Source organism: Musca vetustissima, unplaced genomic scaffold, assembly GCF_032173495.1.
Source record: "Musca vetustissima isolate MV318-11 ecotype Yass unplaced genomic scaffold, APGP_CSIRO_Mvet_v1 utg9427, whole genome shotgun sequence".
Classification (NCBI taxonomy): Eukaryota; Metazoa; Arthropoda; class Insecta; order Diptera; family Muscidae; genus Musca; species Musca vetustissima.
This window is the reverse complement of record NW_026884339.1, coordinates 18,948-35,617: the sequence shown is the minus strand read 5'-3', so window position 1 is coordinate 35,617 and position 16,670 is coordinate 18,948. Positions and strand designations below refer to the sequence as shown.

Below are 16,670 nucleotides of genomic sequence, written 5' to 3'. Positions count from 1 at the left end.
ACCCTCATTTTATTTCTTTTATAAAAAACTAACCACTGCAGCTGAATATTCAGTCAGTCTTGAAGACGACGTCAGTCAGTCAGTGTATTTTAGTTGTCGAACGGAGGAACAAGCGCGTTATTTGTGTGGTGTCGCCGCTCTTCGTTCAACTTTGTTGTGATTTTGGGTTTTTTGCATTATTATATTATTGTTGTTTGTGAAACAAGTAAAAGGAGGAAGGAAAAAACCAAAATAATAAATAAAAACAACTTAACATAGAAAAAAATAAAAAGCAAACAGTGAAAATTTTTCCACTAAGCTTTCAAAATAAAAAATAATTGAAATTTATTTCAAATAAAAGAAATTTATAAAAGAATAAAAACAGTAACAGCAGAAAGAAAATGAGTGATACAAAAATTAATAACGGTAATTGCACGACGGCGGTCAATGGCCAACATCAAGAAGACCAACAAAATGCCAAAAAGGAAATTCGTGTATGGTGTGATGGATGGTGAGTCATTTGATTTTTATTAGAATTTGTCAATAATTTCAACTAAAATTCCCCTCTCTCTGTTGTTCTTTCTTTAAAATATAAATTTTGTGAAACAAACCATTGTAATTTAATAGGTAATTTAACATTGAAAAGATGACGGCTAAAACAAAATGACTCAAAAAGTTGAAACGTCAGAATTCTGTCGTCTTTACTTGAATTGCGCTCTTTGCCAGCGCTCTCCTCTCCTTTGCAGTGTGTTTTTCTCCTCCAGTTATGGATAAACGCCCTTTTTGTATTGTTTTTGTTGTTGCTGTTAAGAAAGGTTGTTAGATTTTCTGTTATTTACATTTCCTCCCCCTTTTTTGTTTGCTCTTTTCTGATCATCTCGCCACTCTCTCTCGTGCGTACTGGCTGGCGGCTGTCGAAAACATTTGTTACATCATATGTTCTAATCATTACTGCTGTTGTTGTTATTTTTGTATGTTTGGAATTTTTTGTGGAGATGAGAATTGAACACAGTGGGAAAATTGCATAAAAATTACGATAAAGTAATTTGAAAGCTGAATAAATTGCTGGTTGAATAGAGGGGCCAATAATGAGTTGAAGATAAAAAAGGTTTAAGTTTAATTTAAGGTCCGTTATATAGGGGCTACTCTGAAACATGGACCAATATTGTTAATTTTTCGTAGGCCGATCAGATAGTTAAAGGTAATCCAAAATACCAATTTACATCTGATTCTGCTGAAAACGTGTCTAAAACCTCAAAAAAGGTGAATAATTGGGTGCAACGTTATATGGGGTTTACCCCAAAAAGTGGACCAATATGAATTATTTTCAGTAGGAAGATTTGATACCCAAAAAAAAAAACTACAGATTTGAATTATAAACACAAAAAAATCACATGAACATTTAAAAACATCGATACAAATATCAGAAAAATATTACAACTAACTAAACCTATTTAAATCCAAACGGGAGTCACACTCTTCGAAATCCAATGAAACATCAAGATTCCCCTGAATAAAAATATTATAACGTTTGGCTTTCGAAATGAAACATTATAACTTGTGATATGAAAACTAAAATAAAATAGGTAAGGAAATGTAGCCCCAAACAGGTGGGGAAAGTATGGGGTATTCCATAACAAAAAAAGGGGAGAATAGGAATATCATGGTGGGGTGGGAATTTCTCCCGGCAAAAAATACCATTGAAAGTGCCCAGTAAACCGATCAATCTCAGACGGTCAAGAACTTATTCGCTATCATGTGACTCGCTGTTGTTTTTTTGACAATATTATAAACTAAGACGTCCCGAGATTGGTTTCAAGATTTGCAAACGTTTTATTAAAAAGATGAGATCTAAGCTCCGGATTTTTATTGCTATTTTTGTGGTAAAAAGGCATCTATTAAGGCTCTCAAGCATTTTATGAAATTACCAAAAAGTTGTGATAAATCTAGTAATATTTTTTCTTTTTATTTCTATATGAATAAATTTTATTTTTATTGAAAAATGCGCTTTTAAAGCTCTTTCTATTTCAGCCACAATTTGTGGCTTTATAGTCAAAGTGTAAATATCTAACTTTTCGCTGACTAAAATTTTACTTACATATAGTCGGTTTAAAAAATGCACTCAAAGCCTAACATGTTAACTCTAAGTTAACAGTTGGATAACTATCTATAAAGTTAACTGAAAGTAATGTAGAGTTGGATAATTGACTACTTCTTAGGAAATCACAATATTAAAATAGCCAGTTAATTGCATATAAAATAATCCAAGTATCAATCACCAATACCTGAGAAATAGTTAGCTTACATTTAATTTATAGGTAGCAGAAGTTAATTAATTGCATATAAAATAATCCAAGTATCAACCACCAATACCTGAGAGATAGTTAGCTTACATTTAATTTATAGGTAGCAGAAGTTACATCGGGGATAAAACGACCAATACCGGCGATCTCTTGAAAGTCGTTTTAAGCGTTTACTGTTCCTTCTATTCTGTTTTATAGTCGTACTACCATGGGAGTTGTGTTCGAATTGCGGATCAGTTTCAATTTAAACTGAGCCTTAAATCAAATGTTAAGCCTTTGATTGTTGTACTTTTTATTTTGAAACTTTAGTGGTGGATATGGAAGTGCTGTATCAAATAATCGAATGATGCCTTGAAGTGGAGAAGGGTTTCATGTAAACAATGGTTGATCACGAGTTAGTCGATCCTAAGTTCAAGGCGAAAGCTGAACATTTTTAATTTTATAATTATAACCAAGAAAATGCATTATAAAGCTGTTTTCGTAATTAAACACTTGAATAATATTGAATGAAAGGGAATAAGGTTTTCAATTCAGTATCCTATGGAGTAATTCAGTATCCTAAATATGAACCTTGTCGTTGTCCTAGCAACAGGAACGACGATCGTAAAGAAAGCGTCGAGAAGTAAAGGAATAGTTTTCTATTCTGTTTTATAGTCGTACTACCAAAGATGTTGTGTTATAGTTTTAGACCAGTTTGGAGCCTCAAATTAGTTTAAATTGTTATTAATACTTGTGAATGTATATTTAAAGGATTAGGTTCTGGCTATAAAGGAGTAATTCAAATGTGATCTTGTAGAACTCTGCAATATCATTAAATATTTGAAAAAAATAATATTTTATATACGATTTTTTAAACTGTATGAATAATAGGTTGCAAATATGCGTCACCGTGGGGAAAAATATGACCACGGAATTTCCTACACATTATCTATAGCAAAATAGAAATATTTACTTGTACTTGTAGATTAATACTGCAGCCAATAAGTACGTCTGAAATTTTAAGAAAATTACTAATAAATGACAAATCTGAAACTGAGGTGTCCGGTCACTGGAAGTTAAATTCTATAACTGGAACTTCCAGAATCGAAGCACATGTGGTTACAGATGATCTTTGAAAACAATTATTATTTCCATTGAATCGCCTCACTGTGTCCCATAAATGTCACAGAAAACACGGCTATTATCCACTATTACTCTTTGGACATTTAATTCGCCAAACTAGCAGCTTTAGTGTTTCTGCTATGAAAAAATAAAAATTTACATAAAATGTTGTTATTTTTTTATTTCTTTGGCGCTCGTTTTGTTTATTATTTTTGTTGCTGTTTTTATTTGTCATTATTTATTGTTTCTTCGTTTGTGCAAAAAAATATTGCATAGCATAGATAGCAACGTATACTAGCAACAAATCGAGCACGTTTTCCGAACATGTGCTGTGAAAATATTAATTCAAGATAAACACGAAAAAATGTTTAAATAAAAAACGCAAAAAAGATGAAGACGAACGAAAAAATACTGCAACTCAACAAAAATTGGATACAATTATTTAGATAATTAAAAAAAGACATGGTGAGGTTGGCTAGGGGGTCAATGAGGAAGGAAGGTTATACCAAGCGCTGTGTGCATTTGCGGTGGAATGCAATTCATTTTTTCGCTACGTAGTAGTTGTAGAGGAAAAATCCGATAGACCGACGACCAGCCGGCTAAAAAAATTTCCATTGCGGTGTGTTTTTTTTTTCTTTATTGATTTTTTGCGCATTTTATTTTTGTTTATACAAAAGAAGAAAATCATTTACTGTTGCCAACTCAAGAGATAATTTTGCACTTTTTTGCGGATTTGTGGTTTTTACCATATGTGTCAAATAAAATGTTTGTTGTTGTTGTATCATTGTGGATGTTTGTGTTATTTTATCCACACATGACAAAACCAATAGCCTAAGAGCTTCATTACCAGTTGGGTGCAGTTGCACTCAGTTTGACCGATAATCATTGTCTCTCCGTGTTACTTATCAATGTCAAGGTTGATTGGATTTTATTTCATGTGGATGGTGGTGTTGCTGGTATGACAACATCGTTGGTTGTTTCTCGAAATGTTGGAAAAATTTACACAATTTTTCATTGCACATTGCAGTTGGTGGGTTGGGTGTGAGAGAAAAACAGAAAATTCGGTAAAGTTCGAATTTTAGTATGTTCACGAAGTGCTGAAGAAATTAAGAAGGCCAGAAAATTGCTTTAATGGGAAAATACTACTAGAAAAATTTGAAATATTAGAAAAAGTACGAAAATTTCACGTTTTGCTTGCGAATAACGTGGTCAGATGAGACTGCATATAATAGAATCAGGCAGAAGAGACGGCAGTGGACATGGTGTAAAAACGTGTTGACATAAAAGAACGAAATATTTGTAAATTATACAATTCAAGGTGCCCATTAATTAAGTTGGGTTTTTTTCTACGGGATCCAGCTTCAAATCCGAGGCAAAATTCCCAGTGTAGACATATTCAGTGTTTAACCAGAACTGGATGTCAGAAACCTGATTTTAAGCGAAAATGACTACAAAAATCATTTGAACATTGTAAAAACTACGAGAATAGCTTGTATGTATTAAGATTGTTTGCGGTTAACGTGGTTAGATGAGAAAGCCGAAATAACGTTTTGTCATAAAAGAAAGATATATTTGATTAGGGGTCTTTTTCACTGAAAACAAGCATGGATTTCTTCGTCGAATTAGTGAAAATATGAGCGCGGTGGGTTTTCAGAGAAGGCTCTAATATTCACAATCTAAACATATTAGGTTTAGATCCAAGACAGGGCGATTCCTGCAAGACACGCAGAAGGTATTTGCCAAGATTAAACGGTATATACATTAGAACTTGTTACCGGTTTAACCTACTTTATGAGGATTTATTTGACATATATGAACAGGAATTGACATTCAAAACCCACTGGATTTTACATATATTCAATTTACATATATTCAATTTTTTGAGTGTAATAATAGTTCACATATTTTTTCTTCGAGTGTTTACTTCATTTGTGTTGTAGTTCACACAAGTCTCTTTTTTATAAGTTAATTTAATTTTCATCCTTTTGTTCTTTTATTTTTCATAATTTTTTCTGTCTAAGTCTAAGTAATATATTATATAAAAAATTATTTTCCTTATCTTATCCTTATCCTTTCCCAACACTTACTTCCTTATTACTTTTAATTAACATATAATGTTTTCTACATGTGTTGTTTTTTTTCTTCGAGTGTATGTTTTCTATTTATCCATTTTCTGCTCTTATGCCCACTATTTTATTTGTTTATTTTCTTTTAATATTAAAAATATTTCTATTTTTATTCCCCTGTGTTGTGTAGCAAAGCGCCAAATTTATTCAATTCTTGGCATCTTGGCATCATTCTGCCCATTTTGACAGCACCAGCAAAAACAACAACTACTCCGAAAATTCTACAAAAACAAAATGTAAACAAATCGCTGTGGAGAAAATATCTCCACTTGAGATTGGCACTCTCTCGCGTTCACTTTCCCTTCTCTTCCTGTTTATAAAGCACTTCAATTGTGAAGAAGGGATGTTTGTTGTCAATTGTAACCGGACATAGTTGTTGTTATTGTTTTCGGTGTATATATTTGTTATACTTCCCAGAAATTACGTGATTCTGTGACCACGCAACCACAACCAATGGTTGACAAGAATTATTTGTCAGACGATGCCGAAATTTTGTATGGCATTGAACTTGTATTGTTTTGCAGTTGTTGAGATGTGTACCAAAAATAAAATCAACACACACGCACACACAATTGTTCTGCTAGTGAGAATGATGTGTGAATGTGGGAATAGTTGGCAGAGATGGAAGGAATAAATTATGTTTAATTTTTTGGATGCTGTATAATGGACATAGAATATCCTTAAAGGAGGAAAGGTGGTGTTGCAGTGTATTAAATATCAATTTATAAATGCATATCAGAGTCAAATGTAAGTTTTGACGCCGTTCTCCTTTATTCGTTTACATTAAACAATGTCAAAATAACATATCATGATCCCCTGTGTGTCTACCGCTTAACAGTTATACTCCTCTCTCATCCTTTCGACTTAATCATGCTTAAAGTCAAATTATACGCACTGACATAATTATTAAACATTTTCATCTCCCATCTCTGTGTGGAATGTCAAGCATCTGTTAGTGAGAGAGATTGATGAAGGAATAAAAGAGTAAACAAACTCCCCGCCTTTTTATACAACTGATGACATCAACACAATTTAGACTGTCAAATACCAGAAGAATGTGAAGGGAGAATGATGGAAAATCAGCTGTTTAAACAGGCTATGGATTAATGAAAACAAAATAGATTTACACATTAAAATAAACACAATAAATTTGTTAAATTATAAATAATATTAAAACAACATATTTCGGTCATGTTTCTTTTCCATGGGGACGTTAGAAGAGGGCTCTATCTAATTTGCTGTATTTAATAAAATTGCAACTGCAATAAATATGTGAGAGAGGAGATATGAGTAGATGCGTCAGAGCAGACCAGTAGTGGAGTTTTAAAATGTAAATAGACAGGGACTACTTTGATATTTTCAAAATAAAATTTTGACAAGATTTTGTAATTAATACACAGGGAAATAAAGGAAATGCGTGAGAGAAAATTAATTCATGACTATTTGGTAGACTGAAAACAGCTGAATTTGACAGTGAATTTAAAATGGGAAAGGTATTGTTTTATATTAGAAAATGTGAATTGATTATTAGTTACAAATTAATAATATTTTTGGGGATTTTAGGTAATACAAAAGTGTGTGTGCGCGTTAAAACTGCAATTCGAATGCAATTGTTTACAGAGATTTTTTTCATTTATTCTAAACAAAGAATAAACAACTAAACATTTTGTAAACCATCTCCAAAACGTGATTTTGTGTGTGTTTATTTTTCTTAACCTTGTTTTTAATGACATATGTTCAATGTTTCCGCTGGAAAATAGCGAAAAATTTTAAATTCCTAAAATGCATAGCTGTGAATGCGGAACATTGTAAATTTTTTTTTTAATTCAGCTGAAATTTTGCCTTTTTTGAGTTTTTTAGAACGTTTTAGCTATCCAGTTTCAGCTGAGTTTAAAGCTGACGTTTTTAGATTGTTTTTTTTTTTTATTTTTATTATATCCTGACCAATTTTGATTAGCTGAATAGCTGAGACAAAAATAATTTTAATCTATACGCCACAAAATAAGGAACTCTTTATGTCTCTAATGATATAAAATATATGTAGATTAATTATTATTTTTTTCCGGATAACAGATTCGCAAAAAAAAAAAATAATAATAATGCCATCAACTGAATTCACTTGAGTTCAAAAAAATGTTTTTTCAGTAAATTTTTCATTCGCCTAGCATTTTAATGTTTATTTCATTGAAATTTTTTTAGCTGAATTGGCATTCTCATGCATTTTTTAAAATTGTTGCTGATATTTTTGCATTTTATTGCATATTTTAAGAATTCGGTAAATCTGAATTCTTGTTGTTTACTATTAAAAGTAAATATCATTCCAATGTAATTCAGCTGAATAATTTGTATGTTTTAATTGATTTCGTTGTTTTTTCTCCAATTCAGCATATTTGCCATTTCATAAATGTCAAAATTTTATAAATTACTATAAAATAATATATGTTTTTCTTAATCAGCATAGCTGAATATTGCTTTAGAATCTAAAAAAAATATAAATATTAAATTCTAAAAATAATGTTAATATTAATTTCAAAGTCAGCAATGCTGAGTATAATTTTTATATCATAAAATTATTTTTAGAGATATTTAAAAATGTTCTAGAGGCTAATTGTACTAATTCATTTAAAAATGTTGTAAAAAATTATTTTTCCTTCGTCAAATAAAACTTAGAATATTTTCATTTTTATATTAACTCTAAATAAATATATTTCTTTACATTTTATGCAATTCAGCTGTGATGAATTTAGTTTTGTCAAGATAAGTTTAAAATTCAGCAAATCTAAATATAATTTTTTTTGTCATAGAATTATTTGTAGAGACATTTAAAATGATGTAGAGGCTAATTGTGTTAATTCAGTTCGGTTGAATTTAAACTTTTTTTTAAAATTAATTTTTGTTTATGTTAATTTCAAATTCAGCAAAGCTGAATATAATTTTTATGTCATAAAATTATTTATAGAGACATTTAAAAATGTTCTAGAGGCTAAATATACTAATTCAGCTAAGCTAAATTTTCAAAATTTTGTAAAAAATTTAATCTTTTCTTCTTCAAATTATGTATTAATTCAAAATAAATATTTTTCTTAACATTTTATGCAATTCAGCTGTGATGAATTTAGTTAGCCCTATTCCCACCATGTATTTGAAGCTATTGGTGTTAATTAAAAAACCACACTTAACCAAACACACACAATGATGATTTTTGGAAAAAACACCTTTGACCATATAATGTCAATTAGCAGCAAATACCCAAGGCCTCTTCGACTGCATTTCAAATCTTTTAGAATCGATTTATACTACACATGTAAAAAGGTTTTTTACATTACATAAAATTTCAAGGCTAAATTTTGTTTAAAAATATCCATCACAGATAATGTTGTTGTACAAAAAATAAAATAACAAAAACAAATATCACCCGCAAGCTAGATACCGCCGGTAAATAAAGAACCCCAAATAACAACAACATAATGGTAATAAATTTTGACATTCCTCATAATCTTGCATTGAATGTCAAGATAGCAAAACGCCTATATAAAGGCAAAAAATGTTGGCCGTAACCTAATTTCCCGTCACCCTTCAAAGTTCTCAAACTCCCTACCAAACCACCTCCCTCTCCCATTCGCTCGTTATAATAAAAAAATAAACATCGCCAGACATTTTTGAGATAAGACAACAAAAAATTGAATTGACGTTTGTGATTAACTGAAAACATAATGCTGCTTGATTGGTGGTAACAAAAACAATAACCAAAAATTCTTATCTGTCATATGCTACGACGCTCAATGATCCCGGAGGCTTAAAACAATTGACCCATGTGAATAAAAAAAAATAAATTTTTGTTCTTGTTTTCAAAAAAGGGGGTTTGACAAACAAAAAATATTTTAAAAAATTGTAAAATTTCTAATTTTGGGTATTGTCACCATGAGAAGTGAGTTCAATGACCAAAAATGTTACGTAGCTCTACAACCCATTGATATTAAATATAGCCATGGTTCGTCGGTTCACAAGACCAGCAAAATGCCCCCATTTCAATAAAACAACAAATTTATTTGAAGTGTGCGATTTTGTTTTTGGGGACACGTTTCTACACCAAAAAAAGAAATAAAAAATTATTTATAATTTTTTTTATTGTTGTTGTTTTTGGCGGCTACTGTTGGTAGGTGTTGATGGTGGTGTGCTTCAATTACGTCAATACGATTCTTTTTTTGTGGCTGATTGTTTCAGCTGATAGAACAAATGTTTAGCCATTGGGTCTCTCAATGGATTCTTGTTCTTTCTTTAAATAATCAAAAAAAAAAAAAAAAAAATGAAATGAAATTAAAAAAATGAAATAATGATTAGATGACTTTTTAGCCTTTCATTTCAATGATTGTTAAGTGGACATATAATTTATAATACAACATAGAATTATATGTACATATGTATGTGATGTGCACTTCCTTTATGATAAGCTAAAATCATACATCAGAAGAAGAAAAAAATATTGTAAGGGAAGCAATAAACAAATGTTTGTTGCTTCTTACTCAAAAAAGAAAAAAAAAACATTAAAATTCGCACATAAAACAAATTCAGCTAAGCTGGATATATTCAAAAATAATATTTGGTATATTTACTTACTGCCTAGTTTTATTAAAATTTCTATAAATAACAACAATTGAGCTTTGCTGAATAAGGAAAACTCCCATCTGAAATATATTACAATAAATTAAGAGGTTTAAGAGCAAAGCTGAATTTAATTTTTACACACTAAAATTGTTTCTAGAGCCAAAAAATGAGCTGAATCTAAGAAATTTGAAAAATATCAAAAATGTATACACATTTCTTTTCAATTCAGCTAAGCTGAACTATTAAATCACATCACATAACCTATTGTAATGTCCTCCACAAACAATTTTAGGGCAATTATGTTATATTCAGCTTTGCTGAATTAGAAATACGTGCTCAAAAATTAGTAAAATGGATTAAAAAGTCTATATTTATTGATAAAAATATTATTTTGTGCCCATATCCGTATTACAATCACAATTTTTTCCAAATTTTTTAAAATTCACACAGCTGAATTGCTAAATTATGTCACAAAACTATATTTGAAATGCTCTACAAATAATTTTGTGAAGTAAAATTTACAGTAAAATTCAGCTTTGCTAAATTGTAATAAATGACCACTAAATACAGTTATAAATGATTCTACTTATAATTTTCGTTTAAAATGTTATATTCAGTTCAGCTGAATTACAATATACAATCATAAACTAAATTTATAAAATATGCAACATATAATTTTCGGTATAAATGTGATATTCAGCGTTGCCGAATAAAAATAGTGGGAATTAATTTCTGATGCATATTACATAAAAATAAAGTATTTTAACTTCGGCTAAATAAATTCAGCTCAGCTGAATAACAATATGCAACCATTAAATGTCATATTCATCTATGCTGAACTTAAAAAAGTTTATAAATGTAGCTGACATTTTCAAAAGTAATAATTAAATTTAAAAAAAAATCGTTGGAATTAATTTTTGATGCCTATTTCATAAAAAATAAATTATTTTCTCTTAAAATTGTTTTATTCAGCTTTGCTGAATTGCAATAAATGGCCATACATTAAATTTATAAATGATTCTACATATAATTTTCATTAGAAATGTCCTATTCAGCTTTGCTGAATTCCTCAATACGTTTCTAATATGCTGAATTGATTAAAACTGCTAAAATGAATGCTAAAAAAACATTACATTTTTTTTCTGGGACATATTTTTTAAAATAAATTACTTCAGCTTAGTTTGAATTCAACAAATACAAATATTTATTTAAATAGATGAAAATGATAAAATTTTACTTAGCTGAATTGCCTTAAACTGCCATAAATATCAAAATATCATTTATTAAAGGCCTTACACATAATTCTGGGTATAAATGTAATATTCAGCTTTGCTGAATTGGAAAAAAATTGTCCAAAACTTAGCTGAAATTCATTTCATAAAAACGACACTATTTCAGCTATGCAAAATTCGAAAATTAAGAAAAAATATTAAAATATCCAAAAGTACACAATTCAGCTAAGCGGAATTTAAATTAATAACCCAAAAAAAATTTAAACACCAACAGGTCTAATTATGATATTCAGCTTTGCTGAATTTGCCACAAGTTATTCGAACCTTTTCTTTTATTGTGTCAAAAATACATATGAAAATATTCCAAAAAATATACAATTCAGCTTAGCTGAATTCGAATAAATAACCCATAAATACATTTATAAGAGCTGCTACATTAAATTTCCGGTCTAATTTTGATATTCAGGTTTGCTGAATTGGTCACATGTTATACAAACCTTTTATTTTTTGTGTCAAAAATATTTGTGGTAATTTGAAATATATTCTAATAATGCATAATAGCTGCACACATGCTATTTTTAAGACACAAACAGGAAAAGAAACAAAACAAAAAATATTAAAATTCGTTTAACAACAACAAAAAACCCGCTTAAAACCTAACATGTTTTCTTCTCTGGTTCTTCTTCTTATTTTCAAAACCAATTAAAAATCATTGTAGTAAATTGCCATAGTTAGTTTTTTATTTTTATTGTTGCAAACTGAATTGTTTGTTAAATTGTGGTTGTTGTTCGGCTATTTATTATTTGTTTTTGTTTTTCTTTTTCTTATATTGGGTTAAATTGAAATGGATATGGACTTTGGACCACATCATATGTTGTGTGCTTTATATTTTGTTGTTGTTTTTTTCATTTCATTCTGTCTCTTTTTTATTTTTTTATATATTCCCACTCTTGTTACCCCTCATTTTTTATTATTTTTTTATTTCTATTAAAATCCGCCATAAACCTAATCTAGTTATTTTATGAATGAACAACACATAAATAAGGCGATTCCAAACAATAGGCAAGTGGTATGTATGTTTGCCTCGCAAACGTTAGGTTGCGAGTTCGAAACCTGTTCGGGGTAAAAGACGATTTTTCTCTTTCCCAAAATAGGTAATAGAAATGCTTGTTGTTCTTCTTTCTCATCATACAGGTGTGCACTTGAATTTCCGAATATTTGAAATTTTCTTTGTAATTGTGATTGAAGAAAGTTTTTACAATATTCAGGTGCTAGAGTAACGGTTTTCAATTTGCAACTATTGGCTACGCTAACAATTACTAGTCGGTATACTAACGGAAACTATAAAATGAATAACATTTTGAAAACAATTATTTCAAGATATTTTTTCTAATTAAGATTTTTTTTTAAATTCAGCTCAGCTGAATTGCAAAATATTTACAAATAAAAATGTTTTTAATTGAATTTGAAAATCTTTTTCACAATTCAGCAAAGCTGAATATAAAGGAAATTGAATAATTTTCCATAATATTCAATGCAATTCAGCTTAGCTGAATTACAAAAATCTCATTGGGCCCGCTTTTTATTTGATGTAAAAATTATTTAAATATATAAATATTTTATTTTTTAATATATACAATTATCATAAATTCTGTATAATTTATCTTTGACTGTAAAGAAATTTATTAATATCCCTCAAAACTATGCAATTGAGCTTAGCTTAATTACCTAAAAATGCAATGTGGAGCACATTTAGGTGGTGTATAAGTTATTTGGTATCATAAATAATATATTCAGCTTTGCTGAATTTGAAAAAATGTATTCGGACATTAGTTGAAGATTTTAAAACTGCTAAAATAATTATTAAAACAATAATGGGCTTTTTTTTCTTGAGATAATATAGATAGATTCAGCTTAGAATGCATCAAGAAGTGACCAAATATTAAAATATTTAATAATTTGGCAATTCAGCTTAGTTGAATTACAAAGATCACATTCAACCTGTTTTTAATTTGGTTTTAAAAACTATTTGAAGATATAAATATTTTATTCAGCTTTGCTGAATTCTGTTTTTATTGTCAATTTCATAAAATTTGTGAATTCCGGTTTGAACTGTAGGGATATTTTGTTAATATCGTTCATAACTATTCAATTCAGCTTGGCTGAATTACCGAAAAGTGCAATTTGAAGTCATTTTAGGTAGTCTATAGGTTTTTTTGGTGAGAAGAATCTTATATTCAGCTTTGCTGAATTTGAAAAAAAAATTAATTTCTTACATTAGCTGAAGTCTTAAACATTCAAAAAAAATTGATTTTTTTCTTGGATTCATATAGATAGATTCAGTTAAAAATGAGCAAAAAAGTGAAAAAATATTAAAATATTTCAAAATTATTCAATTCAGCTTAGCTGAATTACCAAAATCTCATTGAATCCGCTTTTTATTTGGCGTAAAAAAAATATTTGAAGTTAGATTATAATGAGATAAACTTCATTCAATTTCCCCATATTAAAATATTTCAATATTATTCAATTCAGCTCAGCTGAATTACAAAACTCTCATGGAATCGTTTTTTATTAGGCGTAAAAAATATTTGAAGATATAAATATGCTGAATTTTGTTTCTGATATTAGAAATTTCATACCAGTTTCCAAGAATTCCTCAACATTTGCTGAATTGTGTTAAAAATTTATTTTTCGCTTGAATTTAATTTCGAAAATGTGTTTTTTTTTCCTTCTTAATCACATGTTTGCCATACCCCCCAATCGTGTGCCTGCTAATGAATGACTAGTTGAAAATATTTAATCTCAAATATTTCAAACGCCTGACATTTCAAATGGATAAGATTTAAAATTCTGTTAAAAAGAAAGGGGTTATAGAAAAAAAAAAAAATAAATAAAAAATCAATTTATTTAAATGATTAATTTGAATTCTGCTGGCATTTTTTATTATTTATTTTAATTAAAGAAATTGATTTGGAAAAAAATATGAATGTTTAATTATTAATAAAACTGGGTATACGGATTACGTCAACTGGTTTGTCTGGCTGGGAATATTGTTTTAATATATTTCAATTAAAATGGTTCGATGAGCTAATTGACCATTGTTGTGTTCTAATTTTTCTTTTTTTTTTTAAATCAAAAAATGGGGTTCAGTTCTACTTGTTGAGATTTGCCATAACCAATTTATAACAACCTTCACACGTAGGTTATAATTTTTCTTAGTATTTGTTTGGAGCTTCCGACCAGCCATAACATTTTGTTGTACTTATTTTAATGTTTTTTGACAACAATGAAATTCTGTTCTGTTTAAGTGCTGCACTTTGTTTCATCAAAAACATTTGCGGGAATACAATCGCAAACAACCCTGAACTTGAGCAAAAAAAAAAAAAAAAATCTCATCAGAAATAACAATTCATCTAATTAAAAGGAAGTTAGAACTTGTACAAATCAATAACATTTTTTTAAACATTTTTTTTTTGAATTATTGCACAAATGTCACCGATGTTATACATATGAGATAAACACTATTGCAGTGGCGTAATAACCTGCCGACAGATTTTTTTACTACGTTTTTACATTTATTGTATTTTTTTGTTTGCACACACGTGCCACCTACATACTTCATTTATATTATTAATGTATTTTTAATGTTCCTTTTTTCTCTTTCTTTTTTAATTACAGTTATGATATGGTCCATTTCGGTCATGCCAACTCTTTGCGACAAGCCAAAGCCCTTGGTGATAAAGTCATTGTTGGCATACACACCGATGAGGAGATTGCCAAACATAAAGGACCCCCAGTCTTTACCGAAGAGGAACGTGTCAAAATGGTCAAAGGTATCAAATGGGTGGATGAGGTCGTTTTGGGTGCACCTTATGTAACAACATTGGAGGTGCTCGATGAGCATAATTGTGATTTTTGTGTACATGGAGGTAAGGATATTTTTGAATATAAATTGAGAGAAACTGAAGTACTAATTTGATATCCTTTTTATTTTCCAGATGATATTACAATGACCGCTGAGGGTGTTGACACATATCATTTGGTAAAGAAGGCCAATAGATATAAGTAAGTATACAAAAATGGATCCAAAAAACATACTTTAAAAATTAAACATTTTGGTCTTAAACCAACCAATTGGTCTTTATAAAATCTTTCGGTCTCTATACAGCCCAATTGGTCTTTATAAAGACCTACGGTCTCTATACAGCCCAATTGGTCTTTATAAAGACCTACGGTCTCTATACAGCCCAATTGGTCTTTATAAAGACCTACGGTCTCTATACAGCCCAATTGGTCTTTATAAAGACCTACGGTCTCTATACAGCCCAATTGGTCTTTAAAAAAGACATACGGACTCTATACAGCTCAATTGGTCTTTATAAAAACCTTCGGTCTCTATACAGCCCAATTGGTCTTTATAAAGACCTTCGGTCTCTATACAGCCCAATTGGTCTTTATAAAGACCTACGGTCTCTATACAGCCCAATTGGTCTTTACAAAGACCTTCGGTCTCTATACCTACCAATTGGTCTTCATAAAGACCTACGGTCTCTATACCGACCAATTGGTCTTTAAAAAGACCTTCGGTCTCTATACCGACCAATTGGTATTTAAAAAGGCCTACGGTCTCTATACCCAACAATTGGTCTTCATAAAGACCTACGGTCTCTATACCCACCAATTGGTCTATAAAAAGACCTACGGTCTCTATACCCACCAATTGGTCTATAAAAAGACCTACGGTATCTACACCGACCAATTAGTCTTTAAAAAGATCTACGGTCTCTATACCGACCAATTGGTCTTTAAAAAGGCCAACGGTCTCTATACCGACCAATTGATCTTTATAAAGACCTACGGTCTCTATACAGCCAAATTGGTCTTTATAATGACCTTGGGTCTCTATACAGCCCAATTGGTCTATATAAAGACCATTGGTATCTATACAACCCAATTGGTCTATATAAAGACCATTGGTATCTATACAGCCCAATTGATCTATATGAAGACCTGTAGCCTTATATAAACCAATGGGTCTTTTTAAAAATCTGTGCTCTTCCAATTTTAAATTTAAAGTTAGAATTTGAGCAATTTATATTTTGCATTAAAATTTCAATAATGCATCCTTCGTCTAATATTTACCGTTCCCTTCTGTTGCTTTTTCCAGGGAAGTTAAACGTACAGCTGGTGTTTCGACAACAGATTTAGTTGGCCGCATGTTATTATTAACTAAAAATCATTTCCATCAGGGTTCCGCCGAATATGCCATAGAAAAAGAAGGTATGTTTGTTTTTGTCTAACTATGTAGTTTGTGTGTATGT

General features: G+C 29.9%; 1 protein-coding gene across 1 annotated transcript; it reads left to right on the top strand.

Annotated features, from left to right (window-relative positions):
• Positions 1-447: 447 nt before the first annotated feature.
• LOC133331314 (ethanolamine-phosphate cytidylyltransferase-like) lies at positions 448-16,649 on the top strand. The gene is made up of 4 exons (XM_061539712.1): positions 448-490; positions 15,028-15,278; positions 15,348-15,414; positions 16,517-16,649. The coding sequence occupies exons 2-4, from the start codon at positions 15,035-15,037 to the stop codon at positions 16,647-16,649; spliced, it is 444 nt and encodes a 147-aa protein (XP_061395696.1). The 5' UTR covers positions 448-490; positions 15,028-15,034.
• Positions 16,650-16,670: the final 21 nt, after the last annotated feature.

Coding starts and splice junctions, on each gene's coding strand:
- LOC133331314 (XM_061539712.1), top strand. CDS start 15,035: ATGGTCCATTTCGGTCATGCCAACTCTTTGCGACAAGCCAAAGCCCTT. Junction 15,279..15,347: donor TGATTTTTGTGTACATGGAG/GTAAGGATATTT, acceptor TTTATTTTCCAG/ATGATATTACAATGACCGCT. Junction 15,415..16,516: donor AAGAAGGCCAATAGATATAA/GTAAGTATACAA, acceptor TGCTTTTTCCAG/GGAAGTTAAACGTACAGCTG.